Raw genomic sequence first — 22349 nt, 5'->3', positions numbered from 1 at the left:
AGGCGGTGGCTAAGGCAAGCACAGGGGCTCGGCTACCGGTGGGGAGCGGCCGCGTGCTGCGCGCTCGGGGCGCAGGGCTTGGGCCCCCTCCCTGGAGAAGGCATAGCCTGGTCCCGGACGGCCTTGCTCTGCTGTGTTTGGCGCCAGGGCTGGATGCAGACTCTGGGGTAATACCCTGGTCCTTTCCTTCCTTCCCCTAATCCCAAAGCAGGCACGGGGAAGGCGCCTGATCCCAGAGCTAGGCCCAGAGGTGATGCCCAGCACGCGTCTGATGCGATAACCCGGCAGGTGATGCCCAAGAGCTGCGAGGTGCACTCTGCGGAAAAAGCTCCTGGAAAAATCCACCTGGAATGAGGTTGGCGATCGCTTGTCATGCTGGACTCGTCCTGCCCTCTAGTGGCGGGATAAGGGAGCTGGGGAGGGAGGAGACACCTGGCGGGTGTCGGGGGCGGGGAGGCGGGGATGAACCTGCAGTTCCCCAGGCCCGGACGGAGCAGTGGGGCGGGCGGCTTGAACCTGGGGACGCCCTATGAAGGAAGACGGCCAATAACAATCACAGCTCTTTCCCGCCTGCGTACTCTCTGCCACAGAGCTTCTCACACCTTCAGCCTCTTGCTCCTCCATCCAGCCTCTCGGAAGCTTGAGGAAACCAAAGGCTGGAAGTGGCTTGACTAAGTTCTCACCAGCTCGACTGTGGCAGGTGCAGTCACGTCCAGGATGGGTGGGTTTGGTACCCTGGATTTCCAGGGAATTTTCTGGAATAACAGGATTCGCCTGTGTTCCATCAGCCCCACCCCCGTCATCCATCTCTGAGCAGTTCCCAGACCACTGAGGGGTGTGGTTCACTGGGGTGCACAGCCCCTTGTCTGCTTCTGCGCCTCCCTTGGGTCCCCAAATCTCTCTCCTGAGCAACTTCGGAAGGAAGCTATTGGAGGAGAGAGGGACGGGGCAGTGGTGGAATCCATTGTCCACCGCCTACAAATATTAACATGTCTTTACTAAACAGAGAGCTTCTATCCACTGGTCCACTCCCCCCCCAAATGCCTGCAAAAAAACCAGGGCTGGGCCAAGCCAAAGCTTGGAGCCCAGAACTTCATCCAGGTGTCCCGCATGGGTGGCAGGGTCCCAGGCACTTGAGCCACATCTGCTGCCTCTCCAGATGCATTAGCAGGGAGCTGGTTAGGAAAGAGAAGAGCAGAGACTCTAACCTGCTGTCCGGGGCGGGATATGGGAATCACAAAACGACTGACCGCTTGTAAACACTTTGGAAGTTCTCCTCTTGGTTATGTGAGACTGAAGTCCCTAAAACGCATGGCCTCCTTTGGACTGACTGCCTACTGCAGCGGCTGGGTCTACGTCCTGAAGATTGCCGCTTTCCAGGAACGATGGTCAGGGCTGGCCCACGGCTGCTCCAGGCTTGTCCCAAAACAGACAGAACCAAACTGCCGTCCGAACAGACATGCCACGCCACGGGGCCGTCGCCACTCTCCTTCTGGGGGAGCCGGAGGTTTATTTAAGGGAACAGCAGCCATCCTTCCTGCCGGGCCCACCCAGATGAGTAATAAGCCCCCTATTTTTAGCTTGGAGTTTTGTTTTTCTTTTTCTTTTTCTTTTCCCTTTTTAGAAATTGCCTCAGGCCCATTTCCCAGGGCTGGGCACCAAAGCTGCCGCTCAGTTTAGGGCTACAGGGCTTCGTGCTCTGAAGAGGAGCCTGTTCCTCAAATGCACTTCCATTGTAACTCCCCGCCCCCAGCAGTTTGCAACAATGTCAGCACTATTCACTCACCATGATGCCAGCAGGGACTGGGGTTTGGCATCACGGAGCCGTGTCTCCCCTCCCCCACCACCAAGTCAGACCCTCTTTCACCAGGCTCAGCCATCCCTCTGCTCGCTCAGTTGCTCCCAGCAACACACATTGCCACCTCGAGGGAGCGGGGCTTCCCTCCTCTCCCCAGAGACAACCTGTGACCCTAAAAATATCAGCTGCTGGCCGGCGCCGTGGCTTAACAGGCTAATCCTCCGCCTTGCGGCGCCGGCACACCGGGTTCTAGTCCCGGTTGGGGCACTGGATTCTATCCCGGTTGCCCCTCTTCCAGGCCAGCTCTCTGCTATGGCCCGGGAAGGCAGTGGAGGATGGCCCAAGTCCTTGGGCCCTGCACCCGCATGGGAGACCAGGAGAAGCACCTGGCTCCTGGCTTCGGATCAGCGAGATGCACCGGCCGCAGTGGCCATTGGAGGGTGAACCAACAGCAAAAAGGAAGACCTTTCTCTCTCTCTCACTATCCACTCTGCCTGTCAAAAAGAAAAAAATATATATATCAGCTGCTAGTTCTTAGCACCCTCCCCAACCTTATGCACCTGATGGTTTGTCTTTTCTTCTTAAAGCATTTGTTTATTTGAAAGGCAGAGTTATAGAGCGGAGGAAGAGACAGAAAGAGAGAGATTTTCCATCTGGTTGGTTCACTCCCCAAGATGGCCATAACAGCCAGGGCTGGGCCAGGCTGAAGCCAGGAGCTTCATCCTGGTCTCCCATGTGGATGTTAGGGCCCCAGCACTGGGGCCATCCTCCGCTGCCCCTCCCGGGCCATTAGCAGGGAGCTGGAGCTTTGGGATGCCGGCATCATGCCACAGCACTGGCTCCGGTTTCTCTTATGTGCTCAACCAATTTTATGTGCTGTTTCAGTCTATCCACATCCACTGATCGTCTCTATGTGCCAGTCCCTGGGGATAAAGAGCAAGGTGCTCAACCTCAGGAAGGAGGCTACTGAGGCAGACAATTATAACGTGGTGTGGGAATGCAAAGCCAGAGAACCAGAGAGGCCCATGGGAACCTTTCCAACGTCTCCTTTCCCACTTCCCCACTCTTCCCAGGTTTTGCCCCCAGTTTCCTGGCCTTTACCCCCTGCAGATCCTTCCAGGCTTCCCTTGGAGCCAAATGGTTGCACGGCTCCTCTTCCCTGGCCCAGCACCAACTGGGAAGGAACCACAGCACCTTTGGCAAAGAGACGATTCCAGTGTGGTGCTAACGGCAGCCGTTTGTGGAATAGACGGATGAATGGATACCAAAATGATTGAAGGACGATTCCACAGATGATTGACGGAATGACTCAGGGAACGAACTTCCAACCTCTGGAGCAAAAGTGAACTTAAGAGTTTTCAAGGCTTGTGCTTGTTCATTGAACGCCAGGGTGCCCAGAAAATTCTCTACAATGGTTTACAATGATGTTTATTTTTAAAAAAATCAAATTCAACATTCACTGAGAATTTTGCAATGGACTTGAGAAAATGGAGCTACCTAGGGCTTGAGATGACTCCCTCCGGAGAAAGCTGAGTGGGCTGGCATTCCTGTTAGCAGAGCCGCCTCCCAGAGCCCAGAGCCCCAGAGGTGACTTGGTGGCTGGGGAGAGAGAGCTACAAAAGATGACATCCATTTGGGGCTTCTCATGTCACCCTTAGCACTGGCTGAAAAGATATTCGAATCAAATCACCGTGCAGGGTCACAAGATGCAGTGCCGCCTATCAAAGACGGGGCTCCAGGGAATCCTTTGATCTTACAGATGATGGCATTCTAGCATCGCTGGTGCATCAACGCGGATATTGTGCTGCAAAAGGAACAGACTGAGAGAGAAAGCAGGCCAGGCGCTGGGGGCGGGGTGGGGGCCATCTGAACTGCTCGTTCCCTACAAGCCCTTGAAGGCTCCCAGGTTGTCGGAGATAAACTGGTTGAAGCTTCTGACTCTGGGGTTTAGTCGGTGGGTGAGAGCGACATCATGGTCCTGCTGCATTTGGTAGAAACGACACATATCGGCCAGTTCCTTCGCCGCCGGGAAGCTCAGCTTCTCATAAGCTTCGGGCGTGATCTTTGAGGAACAAAAGAGCAGGAAATGTTACAGCCCATGTTCAAAAGAATTTTGAGAAGATAGTATTCGCCTTAATGATGCTACAAGTCCTCAATCCATGTGCCTAACCCTAAAATCCAAAGTCCTTCTCCCAGAAGCTGGGTGGCGGCAAACTGACTTTTCTGGACACGTTTGGTGGCCAAGCTGAGCCCCAGGAAGCTACTTATGGGCTTCAATTATCTCGCTTAGTGGACCCAGCCGAACCTTTCTGTACAGATACGGATGTGTTTGATGACAAGCTCCCGCCCCAGCCCCTGCTGGTGATGGCACATCCCACATGGAGGCTATAACTTAAGAGAAAACTGCAAGATTCTGGAAGCAAAACCGTTTCCAGCCCCAGGTGTTTTGAGTAAGGTGCAGCTTCTCCACGCTTCACGTGCTTTCGTGTGCATTTCCTCCTGGGGTTCCCCCGGCAGCCTTCCGGGGGGTGTATGAGCCAGCTGCCCCTCCGTGAGGTGCACCTGCCCCCACCCTCGCCACCCTTCTTGTTACAGTTGCACTGAGTCTCCACTCATCCCAGCTCAGCCGGGGAGCACACCCCACGCCGCCTGAGCTGCCTCGTCACTGCCCGTGAATCTACACCTTGAATCATTTCAGACTCTAGATCACTAATGCTCTCGCTGAGTCAGCAAAAAACCACTTCTATCTGACCCAATATAATCTCTTTAGCCCCTAGAGGTAAATTCTGACCTCAAAAATGTGGTCTTAAAAAAAAAAACCTTTTGATGGAGGGAAGAGGTGTTGAGCCCTAGTGGGTAAGACACCTGCATCTTGGGCCGGTGCCGTGGCTCACTAGGCTAATCCTCTGCCTTGTGGCGCCGGCACACCGGGTTCTAGTCCTGGTTGGGGCGCTGGATTCTGTCCTGGTTGCCCCTCTTCCAGGCCAGCTCTCTGCTATGGCCCGGGAAGGCAGTGGAGGATGGCCCAAGTGCTTGGGCCCTGCACCTGCATGGGAGACCAGGAGAAGCACCTGGCTCCTGCCTTTGGATCAGTGCAATGCAACAGCTGCAGTGCGCTGGCCGCGGCGTCCATTGGAGGGTGAACCAACGGCAAAGGAAGACCTTTCTCTCTGTCTCTCTCTCTCTCACTGTCCACTCTGCCTGTCAAAATAAAATAAAAGACACCTGCATCTCACATAGCAGGACCTGGATTCAGTTCCCAGCTCTCGCTCCTGATTCCGGCTTCCTGTTAGTGTGGACCCTAACAGGGAGGTGGCTGTGATTTTTCATGTCACTGGACTCCTGCCATCTGCATGGGAGACCTCGATTGAGTTCCTGGCTCCTGGCTCTGGCCTGGCCCAGCCCCAACTGTTGTGGGCATTTGGGGAGTAAACCAGGAGATAAAAATTCTCTCTCTCTTTCTCACCCTCTCTCTTATCCTTCCTTTCCCTCTCAGATTTTTTTTAAAAATCATTAATGCTACAGACACAAATAATGTATATAAAATGATGATTGTCACATGCCATTTAAAAATCCAAGGGTCAGGGGCTGGCCCTGTGGTGCAGTGGGTTAAAGCCCCAGCCCGCAGTGCCGGCATCCCATACAGGCACTGGTTCAAGTCCTGGCTGCTCCACTTCCGATTCAGCTCTCTGCTATGGCCTAGGAAAGCAGTAGAGGATGGCCCAAGTCCTTGGAGAGAGTCCAACTCATGGGAGATGTGGAAGAAGCTCCTGGCTCCTGGCTTCAGATTGGCCCAGCTCTGGTCATTGCGGTCATTTGGGGAGTGAACCAGCGGATGGAAGATCTTTCTCTCTGTCTCTCCCTCTCCCTGTAACTCTCTCTTTCAAATAAATAAATCTTAAAAAAAAAAAAAAAGAGCCTACATGTCCATGTCCATCAATAGGAAAATGGTTATTTGTGGTACATCTACTCTAAGAATATTATGCAGATACTAAAATTAATGTTTTTTAATTCTTTTCTGTATTATTTCAAATATTATACAATAAAACTTTAAGGACAAAAAATAAAATTAAACTCACATTTAAAAAATCAAATTATTGGGTTTTTTTACCAAATAGGAAAATGCTCATAATACAACATTAAGTGAAAAGGTCAAACACGATGTGGAGCACATAGTATTATTTTAAATGTAATAAATATCTAGTTATACTGGGAAAAGACTAGAAGGAGACCATGGTGCTCTATCCCTATATGAGAGTGAGCTATGTGTAATTTCAATTTTCATAATTATTTCTATAATAAGAATTTGCAATTTTGAAATTAAAAAGTTAAGAGCTCTAAGTGAGTTTGTAATAGAAGATTCTGTGGGAGAAGCATGGACGATGACTGAAAATATCTCTGAGTCATCTTGCTAACTGTGATCGCTAGTATGTCGCAGTAAGATAAGGAATTCTTTTGCTGCAGATTTTTAGCGCAGAGAATGGGTTTTTGTTGTGTCTCACTGTCTGTTACAACCATGCTCCTTCTGGGGTAAGACCGCAGTTTCAGCCAGACTAGGGTTGTTGGTGGACATTTGTTCTGGCCACGGATTCCCTGAGGCAAAAAACTGGGCGATGGGAGGCAGAGAGGTTAGACTGAGCGTGCTGGAGCGCCACCTTGTGGCCAATTGAATTTTCCACAGAAATAGCTAAACACCTGTGCACTTCCCCACGGGAGACTGTGAGTGGTATTTTCAAGCCAACCTAGTTCCTAAGACCAGCGTGAACCATTCTGTGGAACTTCTGGTCTCGAAGGCCCTAGAACTTCTGATGCCAAGGGAGCTTCAGCTGCATTATGAAACAACTTGATGTCCCGAGAACAGTTGGGGTGACTGGGAGGTGCTTGGGAGGTCCCAAAACACCCAAAACAAGCCCCTGAGAATGCGCACACACCCCCACACCTTCCCCCTCCTCTGCTTCCTTGCCGAGTTCAAACTCCACACGACAAAACGAACATGAGCCCCAAGAGCAGATGCCTCAGAAGAGAGGTCCCTGAGAAGTAAAACTGCACCCTGGGTGCAAGGGACCCTGAAGACCCTCTGGGGAGCCCCTCTCAAACACGCATGGCCACATGCCTAGCCTCGGGAGGTGATTTGTTTTCTCCACCAAATGTTGTGTGGTTCAATGAGATGCCGAGACGTAGCTTTGCCACGGAATTGACATCTACAGTCATTTTCCAGAAAGAAAAAAAAAAAAAATCTCTTAGCCTCTGCACAACTCTAGAACCTCAGGCTGAATTGGGAACCCAGATACCCCCTCAAGCCTCACTGATGCAAACAAGAACCTACCTCCTAGTCCACTCTAGGAAATGTTCCACACCAGGTGCTGACAAAAAAAATGTTTTTAAACAGCTGGATACAAATATTGCAGGTTTTGTGGGCCGGCTGGTTACTATCAGAGCCACTCAACTCTGTTGTGGCGTTGCGAAAAATGGCTTGCATGGGGAAATGGCTGGGATTGTTCAATAGTACCGATTCTTCTCACGTCTTAAGATTTATTTATTTGGAAGGCAGAGTGACAGAGAGAGAAGGAGAAGTAGAGAGAGAAAGAGATCTTCCATCCACTGGGTCACTCCCCAAATGGCTGCAATACCTGGGGCCCGGCCAGGCCAAAGTACGGAGCCAGGAGCTTTTTCTGGACCTCCCATGTGGGTGCAGGGGCCCAAGTGCTGGGCCATCTTCCGCTGCTTTTCTAGGTGCATTAGCAGGGAGCACAGAAGTGGAGCAGCCGGGACTTGAACCGGCGTCCAAATGGGATACTGGCACTGCAGGCAGCAGCCCAACCCACTATACAACGACACTAGTCCCTGTTCTCACTTTTCTATACAAGGTCTGTCCTAGCTACACTCCAGCTACTACTGGTCAGTTACTGAAGACATAACTAAGTGCCAGGCCCAGCGCCAAGCTCCTGCCATAGGTGTCTCATTTCACCCTCACAACAATCCTACTCGGGAGGTATGAGAACGCTTTCTAAACACAGGAAGCAACCAAGGCTGAGAGAGGTTAAGAAAGCTGTGAAGATCCCACAAACAAGGAGTAGGTGTTTAGTCCAGAGGTTAAGATGCTCGCACCCACATCACAGTGTCTGGGTCTGATTCCCAGCTCTGGCTCCTAACGCCAACTTCCTGCTAACCCAGACCCTGGGGGGAAGAAGCGATGGCTCAAGTGATTGCGTTCATCAACTGTCTTCCTGGCTCCTGGGTTCAACCCCAGTTGTTGCAAGCAATTGCACTGTGAACTGGCGGATGGAAGCTCTCTGTCTTCATCTCTCTTTTTGTCTCTGTGACTCAAAGAACAAACAAAAAAGATTCTATACTTCTAAGACTCGGTTCTTCCTCGCAATGCCTCTGGTCACTGCTGCTGATGACAGAGCCCTTGCCTGGCAGCCCCCTCACTCCCCTCCACCTCTTCCATGAAGCCCTCTGCTGCCTTTCTCTGGTCACCTATAACAATGATAACTGGACAACCTGGAGCAGCCTGCCTTCTGCTATTTAAGGACATACTTGGGGCTTTATAAAGAAGTTTATGTAAGCTCACAGTCCTGGAGGTTCAAAGGCATGCAAGGCAGGACCACATGGTGAGTGAGGGACGGGCCGGGGCCAGGCCTACTCCTCTGTAGCAACCCCTCTGGCAGGAAGTAACTCCGGGTCCGCAAAACCAGTCTTAGTCCATTTCAAGGCCCCATGTCATAAAAGCCCCAGCAGCTCTCAACGTGGCCACATGGGGGCCCCGCCCTCCAACACATGAACCTCCAGGGGATAAACCACATCCCAGACACAACAGCACCTGCAGCACTGTGTCTTCTGATAACCATGGAGACTACAGGGACATCGACATTTTCACCCCAATTTCTGCAGTACACTCCTTAAAGATAGCACCAGGTACAGGTACATAACAACCACTGGATACCTACTGCATGCCAAACACTGTGGTAAGCCCTTTAAATCCATTCTAACTTCTTTTTTTTTTTTTTTTTTTTTTTTTGACAGGCAGAGTGGACAGTGAGAGAGAGAGACAGAGAGAAAGGTCTTCCTTTTTGCCATTGGTTCACCCTCCAATGGCCGCTGCGGCCGGCGCATCGCGCTGATCCGAAGGCAGGAGCCAGGTACTTCCTCCTGGTCTCCCATGCGGGTGCAGGGCCCAAGCACTTGGGCCATCCTCCACTGCACTCCCGGGCCACAGCAGAGAGCTGGCCTGGAAGAGGGACAACCGGGACAGGATCGGTGCCCCAACCGGGACTAGAACCCTGTGTGCCGGCGCCGCAAGGCGGAGGGTTAGCCTATTGAGCCGCAGCGCCGGCCAAATCCATTCTAACTTCTACAAGAACACCCCGAGGTCGATACGATTCTCCCCACTTTACAGATGGGGAAGTGGAGGCTGAGAGAGGCCAGTGCCATGCCTGGTCGGCTGGCTCTGCGGACTGCAGGGACCAGCAGTGAGCGCTTAGGAGAGGGGTTGGGACAGAGCGTGTGCAGAAGTTCTGCCTCGGTCTTCAGTTCCCAAGTTCTTTCCACCCAAAAGTAATCTTACTTCAATAAACTGATTAACCTTGCGCCAAAGAAATCAAGCCGTCTGCACGGGCTGCAGCTGCATCAGCCAGCGAAGATAGGTTTGTGGGACCGGAGTCCTGCTTAGCTGCTTCTGACCCATCGAGCTCAACCCTGCCTGAGCCCCGCTTTGGGTGGGTTCACCCCGGAAGCCTACCAGAATTTGTACGTTGGCGGGAATGGTAACCATGATGGTGTCCTGTGATCATACCAATGTCTCCCGGGCACTCACCTTTGTGTCTCGAACATCTTTCCCCAAAGTCTTGGAAAAAAAACATCACCATATTGCTGTACTATGAGTGCTTCGGCACTGAGGCCCACGGCCTTGCCTAGAAACTCCTCTGGAGAATTGAAAACGCTGAGGATGGCGGCTCCAGCATCAGCCACGGAGATCCCGTGCATCGGCACGTCCCCCATGGGTATTGCTAATTTGGGAAAAAAAAAAAAAAGATTGAAAACAGTTAATTACATCGCATCCTTAATAGGTCCCACCAGCCCGAAGCAATCAACCTCTTAAACCGAAAGTGTGAAGAGGCGGTGAAACACTGGCCGCAATCTCTGCACGGTCTGAAGGTTTTTGCAGAAGACACCATCGCACCTGGGTGCCGGCTAAAAGAGAGCACGCCTGGACGACGACGCATCGGCGGTGTGCGCAGTATGATTGATCGCGTCTGCAGCCCAGGCGTCTCCGCTCGATTTCCATCTGTGCATTCCGCTTCTTGTTCAATGTCCTTCCTTGCCTGTTTAATGGACGTTCTAAACAGAAGGGCCCCAGACTGAACGCCCACACCTGCTGTCACCTGCTCCTCCCGCAGGCTCCCCCATCTCAGTTACTAGCAACTCCTTCCAGTTTTTCAGATCAAAAATCTTGGCCTTAGCCTTGAAATCCCATCATCTATATTTTATGAACTGTGACTCACATCATGTCTGGAACCCGCCCACTTCTCACCATGCCCGTCACTACCACGCCAGACCAAGCCACCAGCATCTTCGAGTTGGAGAAGGCAGAATTGTCTCCTTCTTTCTCCAGCTCTTCTAGCGTCTCTTTTCAACCCAGAAGTCAGAGTGATCTTGTGAAAACTAAAGTCAGCTCCTGTCACGTCTGCCCGGAGCCCTCCGTAACTCTGGGTTCCTCTGAGAAAAAGCCCGTGGCTCAGAAGTCTCACACAAATAGACTCTATGTTGGGGCTGGCCCTGTGGTGTAGCCGGTAAAGCCGCCGTCTGCACTGCCAGCATCCCATATGGGCACCTGTTCGAGTCCCGGCTGCTCCACTTCCGATCCAGCTCTCTGCTGTGGCCTGGGAAAGCAGCAGAAGATGGCCCAAGTCCTTGGGCCCCTGCACCTGCGTGGGAGACCTGGAAGAAGCTCCTGGCTTCGGATCAGCACAGCTCCAGCCGTTGTGGCCAAATGAGGAGTGAACCAGCGGATGGAAGATCTCTCTCTCTCTCTCTCTCTCTCTCTGCCTCTTCTCTCTCTTTGTAACTCTGACTTTCAAATATAAATAAATCTTAACAACAACAAAAAAAGACCCTCTGTTCCCTCTGACCTCACTCCCTACCACCTGCCCCCCCCTCGTTCTGTTCCAGCCGCATGAGCAGCTCCCTCTGCCTGGAAAACGGCCCCTGAGATCCACAAGGCTCTCCAGAAGGTGCACAGAGACCGGGCTGATCACCTGCTCAGATGCTGCGCTGCCCCTTTATGTTGCCCTGATTTTGCTGGCACTTAGCACCTCCTGGCCTTGCACAGACCCTGCTCATCGACGGTGATTTTTGTTTGCTGTCTGTCTCCTTCACCAGAACGTGAGCTCCAGGTGGCAGAGTTCTGTCTGTTTCCTTTGCCACTGGTTTCCTAGTAAGTGACTGACAGATTGGAGGCCCTCTGAAATGTGCTGAGTGATAAGCCAGTGAACAAAGACATCAGCTGGTTTATTCCAGAAAGGACCCCGAAACATGGGAATCGTTGCTTAGGGTTGCTTGACCAGCAGGCAGCAAAAAGGATTCCAACTCTTGTCCATCGCTTCAAAGCTTGTGCCTGTCTCACAGTGTCGAGGCTTCTTGGAGATTCCTAGAATTCTGGGGGCTAGAACCCACTGTCGGGTGGATCGGGCTCACCTCAGTCTAGAGGCAGGCTCAGGGCCTCACATCTAGAAAGTGACAGGCCAGGGCAAGGATCAAAGTGTCAGTGCAGTATGCAAGTCGCATGAGGCTTACTATCCAGAGATAAATGGCATACTTTGTCTTTCAGTACAGTCATCTTCCCAGCTGAATTTCTTGGTAGCAAGGCCTGCTCATTCCTTAAATTAAACTATAAATGCAGTTTACATGGGAGAAGCAGTTTCAGTTGTTGAAACATCCAAAGTCAGGTCTTTTCTGATCCTGAGGTTTGTTTTGTTTGTGGGTTAAGCGTCCTGGGTAGAGTTTAAAAATTGCTATGAGACAGCAATAAAGAATACAGGCTCCTGGTCTCAGATCCTGGTTCTGCCCTGTCAGGGAAGCTGGGAGAGTTACCTCATTTATGTTTCCTTACCCATAAAATGGGGATAACTAGTACAGTGGCTGGCACCTAGCAGTTGCTTAATAATGGTCTGCTGTTCCTATAATGCAAGGTGAGGCTCAGAGGTAGCTGAGATTGTTATTCAGATTTGGGGAGTCCAGATGGATGAGGCTCCAGGAGAAAATGAAGGCATCTCCTCCTCACCCAGGGTCAGGCTCCTCTGTAGCTTACAATGTCCTAGCTCCAAGCATAGGAAATGCAAGGTGAACTGGCTTCTGAAACCTGCTAGGGGCATAGAACGGCGCGGTGAAGAGATTCTGTGTCTACACATGTCCCAGGCATCTGCTGGCACAGTCTTTGAGCTGCCTGTGTTACACAGCAGATGCTTCTCGCTCTAGCCCAGGTCATGGTGATGAGGGTCACTCTGATGAATTTTTTTTTTTTTTGACAGGCAGAGTGGACAGTGAGAGAGAGAGAGAAAGGTCTTCCTTTTGCCATTGGTTCACCCTCCAATGGCCGCCGCGGTAGCGCGCTGCGGCCGGCCCACCGCGCTGATCCGATGGCAGGAGCCAGGTGCTTCTCCTGGTCTCCCATGGGGTGCAGGGCCCAAGGACTTGGGCCATCCTCCACTGCACTCCCTGGCCACAGGCAGAGAGCTGGCCTGGAAGAGGGGCAACCAGGACAGGATCGGTGCCCCGACCGGGACTAGAACCCGGTGTGCCGGCGCCGCAAGGCGGAGGATTAGCCTAGTGAGCCGCGGCGCCGGCCAACACTCTGATGAATTTTAATCCCCTGTCAAGGAAGAGTTGAATTGGCGCCCTTGAAACTCTCAGATCACTGTACTCCACAGGGGACCACCAATGACCATGCCAAAGAAAATGTTCCCACAGGGCAGGGGAATTGGTTCAAATTACAGTCTCCCAGGCCTCCACCCTTCCCTGTAGAAGGAAGCTCCGTGTGGGCGGAGCCCCGTCCCTCTGGGCTCTAATGCTGAACAGGGGACCAGGTTGGGAGGAGAAGGTCTCTCCTTGCTTGCTGCCAAAGCAGGTCAAATGGAGGAGACAGGTTTACCCGCTCTTAGAGGTCTTAGAGACCTCTCTTAGAGGTCTCCTCGCCCAGCTTTCCCACATGACTTGGGGAGACTGAAACTCGGGCCTCATGCCAATGCCTTGCACAGGAAGGTCAGCAGAGACCGGAGGTGTGACCCTCTGTGCCTTGGGTCTCAGGGACGTTCTCTGCCCTTGGTAGTACCGCCACACGTGAGGGCGTCTGGGCAACTCGGTATCCCTCTCAGCGCTTCACACAGAGCTGTGCACAGAGTAGGCACTGCAACACTTACCCAAGGGGTAGTAGTCTCCATCAGGGGCTTTGGCGGGCTTCCACGAGGCAAGAAAGTTTTCAAAGTAGGCTGCCAGGCGGACGCTGGTCATGGGGACACCGATGGACCAGAAGTACTCCTCCAGTTCTCCCTTGCCATCAAAGTGCGGCACGGTCAATCTGCCCCCGGTCAACTTCTGCACGTTCTCCAGGCCGCTGAACACCACGTGCTTCAGGCCCAGGCGCTTGGCCAGGTCCGCCACCAGCTTCCCCTAAGGGACCCAAGGCAATCCTTCGCGTAAACCACTGCCTTTGTACACGGCCCGCCTCTCCTTTTCTTATTGTCCACATGCACGTGGGGCGGGGCACGCATCTGGCATCAAAATATACTCAGGTTATGTATGAGAGGCCGCCAGTGCCCCCACCGTCATCACCTATATGCACAGTTCCCGTGGGTTCATTTTAGTGTACTTTGGGGCTAGATCAATATTCAGTGCTCGGGGCCAGTGCTGTGTCATTAGCGGGTAAACCTGCTGCCTGCAGTGCCAGCATCCCATGTGGGCCCTGGTTTGAGTCCTGGCTGCTCCACTTCCAATCCAGTTCCCTGCTATGGCCTGGGAAAGCAGTGGAAGATGGCCCAAGACCTTGGGCCCCTGCACCCCTGTGGAAAACCTGGAAGAAGCTCCTGGCTCCTGGCCTCGGATCGGCACAGCTCTGGCCATCGCGGCCAATTGGGGAGTGAGCCAACGGATGGAAGACCTCTCTCTCTCTCTCTCTCTCTCTCTCTCTCTCTCTGCCTCTCCTCTCTCTGTGTAACTCTGACTTTCAAATAAATAAATCTTTAAAAAAAATATTCAGTGCTCGCATATAGCTGAACTTGAGCCCTGTTGTTTCCTGGTTACAAAGGCTTTTTCTATATACTTTGATTTTCTGTGGAATTAATCCTTGTGGGCTTATTTGCTTGTTTCTTTTCTAAGTACCCATTACTAATTTACCCCCAGATTCTCTGCCTAAGTTTGAAACCCTTTTTTCGTTCTATTCTCCCCCTTCGCTCTCAGAGTAACCTTAATCTGTGTGATCCTCACTGCCACGCCCACATGCTATCTACAAATAGATGGGAGAAATGAGACTCTGATGATTGGCACCGCAAAGAATCTCAGATACCCCAGTTCTGGAGATTTGTGCATGTGCCACATAACATTCTTCTCACAATCAAAGACACTTTTAGCAAATACCTAAAATACACACATTTCATAAATAGCACAGGGAGGTAGAGGGGCGGGCTTTCTATTTTTATTCAGACCGAAGGCCTGTCCCTGTCCAGGGAGGACAGAAGTAGCTAGGGAGGGTGCTGTAAAGTTCGTTTTGGTTGCTATGACGAAATCCCTAAAGGTGGTATCTTTATAAAGAGGCTGAGTTGGCTCACGGTCCTGGATGCTCAGGGGCCTGCATCCAGCACTGGCCTTCCAGCAGAGTCCCTGGGTGGTGCCAGGCATCATAAGGCAACAGACAGGGAGCATGTTCGTGTCTCCTCTGGTGTCTCTCCTTCTAAAACCACCAGGAGCAGTGATATTTTTGTGCAGCGGGTTAAGCTACCACCCGCAGTGCCAGCATCCCATATGGGTGCTATTTCGAGTCCCAACTGTTCCACTTCAAATCCAGCTTCTTGCTAATGCACCTGGGAAAGTAGTGGAAGATGGCCCCAATCATTGGGCCCCTGCACTCACGTGGGAGGCCTAGAAAAAGCTCCTGGCTCTTGGCTTTGGACTGGCCCAGCTCTGGTTGTTGCAGCCAGTATGAACCAGCGGATAGAAAATATCTCTCTCTGGGCCGGCACCATGGCTCACTTGGCTAACCCTCCACCTGCGGTGCCGGCACCCTGGGTTCTAGTCCCGGTTGGGGCGCTGGATTCTGTCCCGGTTGCTCCTCTTCCAGTCCAGCTCTCTGCTGTGGTCCAGGAGGGCAGCGGAGGATGGCCCAAGTGCTTGGGTGCCTGCACCGCATGGGAGATCGGGAGGAAGCACCTGGCTCCTGGCTTTGGATCAGTGCAGTGCTGGCTGTGGCGGCCATTAGGGGAGTGAACCAATGGAAGGAAGACCTTTCTCTCTGTCTCTCTCTCATTGTCTATAACTCTCTCTGTATCTCTCTCTCTCACTGTCTAACTCTGCCTGTCAAAAAAAAAAAAAAGAAAGAAAGAAAGAAAATATCTCTCTCTGTCTCTATCTCTCCCTCTCTCTCAACTCTGCCTTTCAAATGAATAAATAAATCTTTACCAAAAAAAAAAAAAAGCCTCCAGGAGTCAACAATGGAGGCCCCACCCCACTGCCTTTCCCCACTCACCTCCCAAAGCCCCACTACCAACACCGCAGCTGGGTTGTTTCCATCATCTTTTTAAAAGTTTAATTTAATTTAAAGTTTCCATCACCATTACACCTCACAGTGGGGATTAAGATTCAACAAGTGAGGCCGGCACCGTGGCTCAACAGGCTAATCCTCTGCCTAGCGGCGCCGGCACACCAGGTTCTGGTCCCGGTCGGGGCACCGGATTCTGTCCCGGTTGCCCCTCTTCCAGGCCAGCTCTCTACTGTGGCCCGGGAGTGCAGTGGAGGATGGCCCAAGTGCTTGGGCCCTGCACCCACATGGGAGACCAGGAGAAGCACCTGGCTCCTGCCTTCGGATCAGCACGGTGCACCGGCCGCAGCGGCCACTGGGGGGTGAAACAACGGAAAAAGGAAGACCTTTCTCTGTCTCTCTCTCTCACTGTCTAACTATGCCTGTCAAAAAAAAAAAAAAAAAAGATTCAACAAGTGAACCTTAGGGACACACTCAAGCCTCAGCAGGCTCAAAGGGGAAGGAGGACACAGACCGGTTCTCACCTGAGACACTTCCCTCTCCGTGCTCAGGTGGTCCCAGAAGCTGGTCACCAAGAAGGCTCCAGGGACGCCTTTTAAGGCAGCCTCCAAAGACGCTTTGTCATCCAAGTCGCCTTTCACCACCTCAGCACCAAGTCCTGGAGCGCCCGGGCACTGGGTTTAGTTACATCTCTGGTCAATGCCCTCACTGCAAAATGTTTCCTGTCCAAAATGGCCCTGGCCACAGAGCCTCCCTGAGCACCTGCGGGGTGAGGGAGAAGAGAAACCCTGAGGATCAGGAAGATTGCTCAGCAGAGGAAGGCGGTCAGGAAGAACCATCCGTCAGGGCATTTCTGGGGTAGCACCTCCTTCGGAGGAACTGCATGGTTCTCCAGGGAGCCCCAGGGCTCTCAGGCTCGTTTCTTGCAGCCCCTTGGCGAACGCTGCGGCTGCAGCAGCCTTGTCTCACCCCACACTCATGCAGATGTTCAGACTCTGCAGTCTTACTCTTACGGGTTGATGGATTCAGGGTGGAGACTTGATCTGATGATGGTGCTGAGAGGTGGGCGTGGCAGGAGGTCTGGAAGTCGCTGGGGGCAGGCCCTTGGACAGTGTTTCATGATAGCATTGGTTTTTTGAGTTCAAGCTCTACCTGACTGATCTCATCCTGCTTCCCGTCTCCAGGATGTGATTGTGCCTCTGCATCCGACATGACCAGCCCGCACCAGGTGCACCAATACTGATTGGTAACCTCCAAACTGTAAGCTAGACTAAGCCTTTTCAACCCCCAAGATGTTCCTCTAGGGCATTTTAGTCAGCAATGCAGACTAATACAGAGGCCATGGGAAAAGGGTGGGAGAGACTTGAGGCAACAAGAGGGCCAGGTAAGAAGGGTAGCTGACCCTCCATTCCCGACTCAACAAGGACAGCTTGGGCTGCTTTGTGGTGCTGCAGGTTGAGCCACCATCTGCGACATCAGAATCCCATGTGAGCACCGGTTCAAGTCTCAGCTGCTCCACTTCCAATGCAGCTAATGTGCCTGGGAAATCTGTGGAAGATAACCCCAGTGCTTGGGCCCCTGCCACTCACATGGGAGACCCAGATGGAGTTCCAGATTTCTGGCAGCAGCCTGGCCCAGCCCCAGCCAATGTGGCCATTTGGAGAGTAAACCAGCAGATGGAGGATCTCTCTCTCTCTCTCTCTCTCTCTCTCTCTCTCTCTCTCTGTGTGTGTGTGTGTGTTTCCATCTCTCTCTCTCTCTCTCTCTCTCTCTCTGTAACTCTGCCTTTCAAAAAAATATATAACTGGGGCCGGCGCCATGGCTCACTTGGTTAATCCTCCACCTACAGTGCCGGCATCCCATATGGGCACCAGGTTCTGGTCCCGGTTGCTCCTCTTCCATTCCAGCTCTCTGCTGTGGCCCGGGAGGGCAATGGAGGGTGGCCCAAGTGCTTGGGCCCCTGCACCTGTGTGGGAGACCAGGAGGAAGCATCTGGCTCCTGGCTTCCAATCAGCGCAGCACCGGCTGTGGTGGCCATTATGGGAGTGAACCAATGGAAGGAAGACCTTTCTCTCTGTCTCTGTCTCTGTCTCTGTCTCTCTCTCACTGTCTAACTCTGTCAAAGAATGTGCATATATATAACTAAATTTAAAATAACTAAATTTAAAATAAACAAAGACAGTTCCACTTTTATCTGGTTATTGATTTTTTTAAAAGCTTTATTTACTTACTTGAAAGTCAGAGTTACACAGAAAGAGGAGAGGCAGAGAGAGGTCTTCCATCTGCTGGTTCACTCCCCAATTGGCTGCAATGACTGGAGTTGTTCCAATCTGAAGTCAGAAACCAGGAGCTTCTTCCAGGTCTCCCATGTGGGTGCAGGGGCCCAAGGACTTGGGCCATCTTCTACTGCTTTCCCAGGCCTTAGCAAAGAGCTGATCAGAAGTGGAGCAGCCGGGACTTGAACTGGTGCCCATATGGGATGCTGGCACTTCAGGCGGTGGCTTTACCCACTATGCCACAGCACCGGTCCCCCTGGTTATCAATTTTTTATTGGAGTTCTTTACACAATTTTATTTTCTAATGAGGATCCTATGTACACTGTATATATGTATCAAATTCTCACACTGCACCACATAAATAGTATAATTATAATGTAACCATTAAAATAGAAAAAGAAGTTTGTAGCCTATACTTTTTAAAAATTTTGAAAACTGTAGAAGTATCTTTTTTATGGCACCACAGGGGAATCACGATAGGCTCACTACCTGCCTAATTTATCTGCTTTGCAAATATTTGCTGACTATCCTAGGATATCTGCTGGGAGCTGTGGGTAGCAGACGTTTGCGTTCCTCCATCTAATTGGCTGATATTTGTCCTAGATATTTTCTTTCTCCACTTCCAGATCCATGTTCATTTTTTCCACCTGCTTAGTGCCCTTGCAAGTTCACTCTCTTAGACTCCACCACTGGGCTCTCTGGCCCTCAGGTGGGGTCTGGGCAATGAGAAGCATCAGCTGGAGACCTGAGACATGAAGAGAGGCGTTCTCTCCACATCACACTCTCCCCAGGTCATGGACAACTGCCTGGCCCTTTCCTCCTTCTTCCTGTTGCTCATTGGTTCCTTATTGCTTTCTTCCCTCCCACATTTATTACATTCTCTCAACTTCTCTAAAGGACTGTGACACCTGGGGCTGGCACTGTGGTGAAGCCAGTAAAGCTGCCACCTGCAATGCCAGCATCCGTATGCATGCCAGTTCAAGTCCCAGCTGCCCCACTTCTGATCCAGCTCCCTGCTAATGCTCCTGGGAAAGCAGTGGAAAGTGACCCAAGAGTGGATGCTGTGGAGGCTGCACCATATCAACCGCCCCACAAGTTTGCTTTTAAGTTCTTTACAAATATTACGCATTGCACGGGGCACCTTACATACATTACCTCACTTCTCATGATAATTCTTTGAGATAGCATTAAGATTTCCAGCTTATCAACAGGAAGCTAAGGCTCAGAGAAAGTAAGAAACATGCCATGGGGCCGGCACTGTGACACAGTGGGTTAGTCCTCCTCCTACGGCACCAGCATCCCATAAGGGCGCCAGTTCTAGCCCTGGCTGCTCCTCTTCCAATCCGGCTCTCTGCTATGGCCTGGGAAAGCAGTAGAAGATGGCCCAAGTGCTTGGGCCCCTGCACCCACGTGGAGACCTGGAAGAAGCTCCCGGTTCCTGGCTTCGGATCAGCGTAGCTCCAGCCATTGCGGCCATTTGGGGAGTGAACCAACAGAAGGAAGACCTCTCTCTCTGTCTCTCCCTCTCATTGTTTGTAACTCTACCTCTCAAATAAATAAATAAAATCGAAAAAAAGAGAGAGAGAGGGAGGGAGGGAGGGAGAAAGAAAGAGAAATGTGCCTAAGGTAACGCAGCTACAGGGTGGCTGAGGCGAGCAAAGCAGCTGTGCCTGACCTGGGAGCCCATTCTCTTCCCCCTCCAGCACTGAAGCCTTTTCTCGCCGCGTGACCTCACACAGATGAGTGCTCATCTGAGGTCGTAATGCCCGTCCCCATCCCACAGGGAGGCCACGAGAGCAGTAGCATAGGCCTGACACCTTGAAGGAACTCCTGTTGTTCCAGCTCAGCCTGCAGGCTTGGGCAGAGGACTGGGTTAGGAATACGTGCATGGCACAGACTCCTTAAGCCAGCACCGGGGCTCCAGGAATTTCTACTCTCCCGCAAGTCAACTAGGCAGCAGCCACTGCTCCTGGATCTGACCACTCCCAAACTTGGCAAAGAAGGGCCTTTCACCAACGTTGGGGGAAAAAAAAAAAGAATGAATATGTATATATATACACGCACCATATAGGACACCCAATTTCATTTAAATTTCAAATAAACAAGCAATAGTTAGTATAAGTATGTCCTGTTGGGGGCGCTGTGGCGCAGCAGGTTAAAGCCTCAGCCTGCAGCGCCGGCATCACAAATGGGTGCTCCATTCTGATCCAGCTCTCTGCTGTGGCCTGGGAAAGCAGAAGATGGCCCAACTCCTTGGGTCCCTGCACTCACGTGGGAGACCCAGAAAAAGCTCCTGGCTCCTGGCTTCAGATCAGCTCAGCTCTGGCCATTGTGGCCATTTGGGGAGTGAACCAGCAGAACGGAAGACCTCTCTGGCTCTACCTCTCTCTGTAACTCCATCTTTCAATTAGATAAAATAAAGCTTTAAAAATAAATAAATAAGTAAGTAAGTAAGTATGTCCTATACAATATTTGTGACATACTTATACTAAAACAAACAAACAAAAAAAATTGTTTATCTGACATTCAAACTTAGCCAGGCACCCTATACTTTCTTTTTTTTTTTTTTTTTTAGGGGTCAGAGGTTGCGGTTTACTGCCCTGGCCCTGCCGTCGCGGGGGGGGGGGGGGGGGGGCTGCTGGCCAGCCTCCTCCCGCTGTCTCTCAGGAGGCTGGGGGTCTGCACTGAGCCCCAGCCCTGTGGTGTCGCAGGGAGACTGGGGTGGCACCGTCCCTACAGGCTGACAGGACTGGCAGGAGGCAGGGGCGGTGGTGGGGCTGCTGGGCCCGAGCCATCGGGTGCCCCCGGGTCGCCGTTCCCGTGCAGGGTGCTGTGGCTCAGGGCACCACCTGACGGGTAGGGGACGTGGACAGGGCTGTGGCTGGGGGGAGGGGCAGCCAGGGACAACAGGGGCGTGGCTGTGAGGAGCCGCCGTCCTCACCGGCAGTGTGACACGGACTGGGGTCCCACGGGGCCAGGAAGCGGCTCTGGAGGTGGGGGTGGGGGCAGCAGGTCAGGCCCAGGCCTCAGTCTGGAAGCGCAGCGTCGCCTGGAGCCTGGCAAGGTAGGCGGCGGCCTCTGGGCCTGAGAGCCCGCCCTCCTCCTGGAAGATGGCGGCCAGGGCCTCGGAGACCTCTGTCGGCAGGTGCTTGGCATTGCCTGCCAGGTAGAAGCAGGCCCCCTGGCGGTCCAGCAGCTCCCACACCAGGGGCCCCAGCTCCCGGAGCCGGTGCTGCACGTACACTTTGGCACCCTATACTTTTATCTGCTAAATATGGCAGCCTTATCTCATACATACCCATTTCTCTAAGATGACTGGGCTAGGGACAAGAACTGAATAATAAAGGAACAGCCACCCCCTTAGCCAACAAGGGAGCAAACTTCAGCTCTGAAACGTTTCAGCTGTTTATTTAGTTGCCACTCCCAAGGGCCTTATCCATTTGCCTCCCCAACTCCTGGATGTCCTGGTCAGCAATTCAAGGTGAATGGCACTGAAACAGAGCACCTGACCTTCCTCACCTGCTCCTTCCTGCTATCTCCCATACTTCCATGAGGATCAACTCTATTCTTCCCTAGCTCAAGCCAGAAAACTTCCAAGCTGTTCTCAACTCTTTCTTCTTACTCCTGCCATCTATGCGTTTCCTCAGAGTGAGACGAGGCGAGGAGGTGCTGGGGCGGGGAGCGGGGGGTGTTGAGCAAAGGCATGGCGTGACCTGACAGTTTCCAGTGGGTCCTCAGGAGGCTGACATGAGAAGAGACGGAAGGACGATGACCTGGTTGGATTAACACATGGCAGAGATGGCTCTGGCTGTGGGGGAACAGGCTGCAAGGGTGGTGAGAGTGGAACCAGGGAGGCCTGTTAGAAGGCCCAGGCAGCCACATGGATGGAGAGGCCCCAGCACACCCGCCATGCTTCCAAACCACAGGAGTGTTGAGCAGGCACCAGCAATGCCACGCAAGCCCAGGGACTTCTCACCCTGGCTCCTCCTGCCTGCCAGGAAGCGAGTAGAGAAAAGACTCCAAAGTTTACTGTGCTGAAATGAAACTTACTCCAACAGGTCAGCCCCTAGTTGAGAAAAAGAGAATGTGGGCCTTGACTGGCTGAGATAATTTTTGACAACCTGAGTCAAATCACCCTGCCCCTCACGGCGTCAGCCACTCCAGCACTGAGCATGTTTCTTAATCCCCTCCAAAAGGGCTTCGTTCAAGCCACACTTGCAAACTCTGAAGTTAAAAACAGTAAGATGGGAGAGTGCGAGAAGTCAGCACCCACTTTACCTGTTGCTCCAAACACTGCAATCACTTTCCTGTTGGCCATGTTCCCAGGCAAAGAGAGAGTTGGGGGAGAACTTTCCTCAAAGCAGCAACAGCAGCAGAAGTGCAGCTTTGCTTCTGGCACTAGAATTATAAACCACTTCTGATCACCACACCCCTTACACCGTCCCTCCCTCCTAAGGATTGCCTTGTACCTGCCCTCTGGATTAGTCACTGTGACTCTGCAATGTTCCTCATGAGAATTCATTCTTTC

General features: G+C 52.3%; 1 protein-coding gene across 1 annotated transcript; it reads right to left on the bottom strand.

The window, feature by feature from the left end:
- Positions 1-3680: 3680 nt before the first annotated feature.
- LOC133751381 (nmrA-like family domain-containing protein 1) lies at positions 3681-22139 on the bottom strand. Its single transcript, XM_062181415.1, is given in 7 exon segments — positions 3681-3860; positions 6215-6323; positions 9615-9807; positions 13216-13465; positions 16070-16200; positions 16203-16307; positions 22100-22139. Coding segments are annotated over 7 exon segments (1008 nt in total).
- Between the last annotated feature and the right edge of the window lie 210 nt (positions 22140-22349).

This window comes from Lepus europaeus, chromosome 2 (assembly GCF_033115175.1).
Source record: "Lepus europaeus isolate LE1 chromosome 2, mLepTim1.pri, whole genome shotgun sequence".
Taxonomy (NCBI): Eukaryota; Metazoa; Chordata; class Mammalia; order Lagomorpha; family Leporidae; genus Lepus; species Lepus europaeus.
The sequence above is the reverse complement of the archived record's forward strand: the minus strand, read 5'-3'. Positions and strand labels throughout refer to the sequence as shown.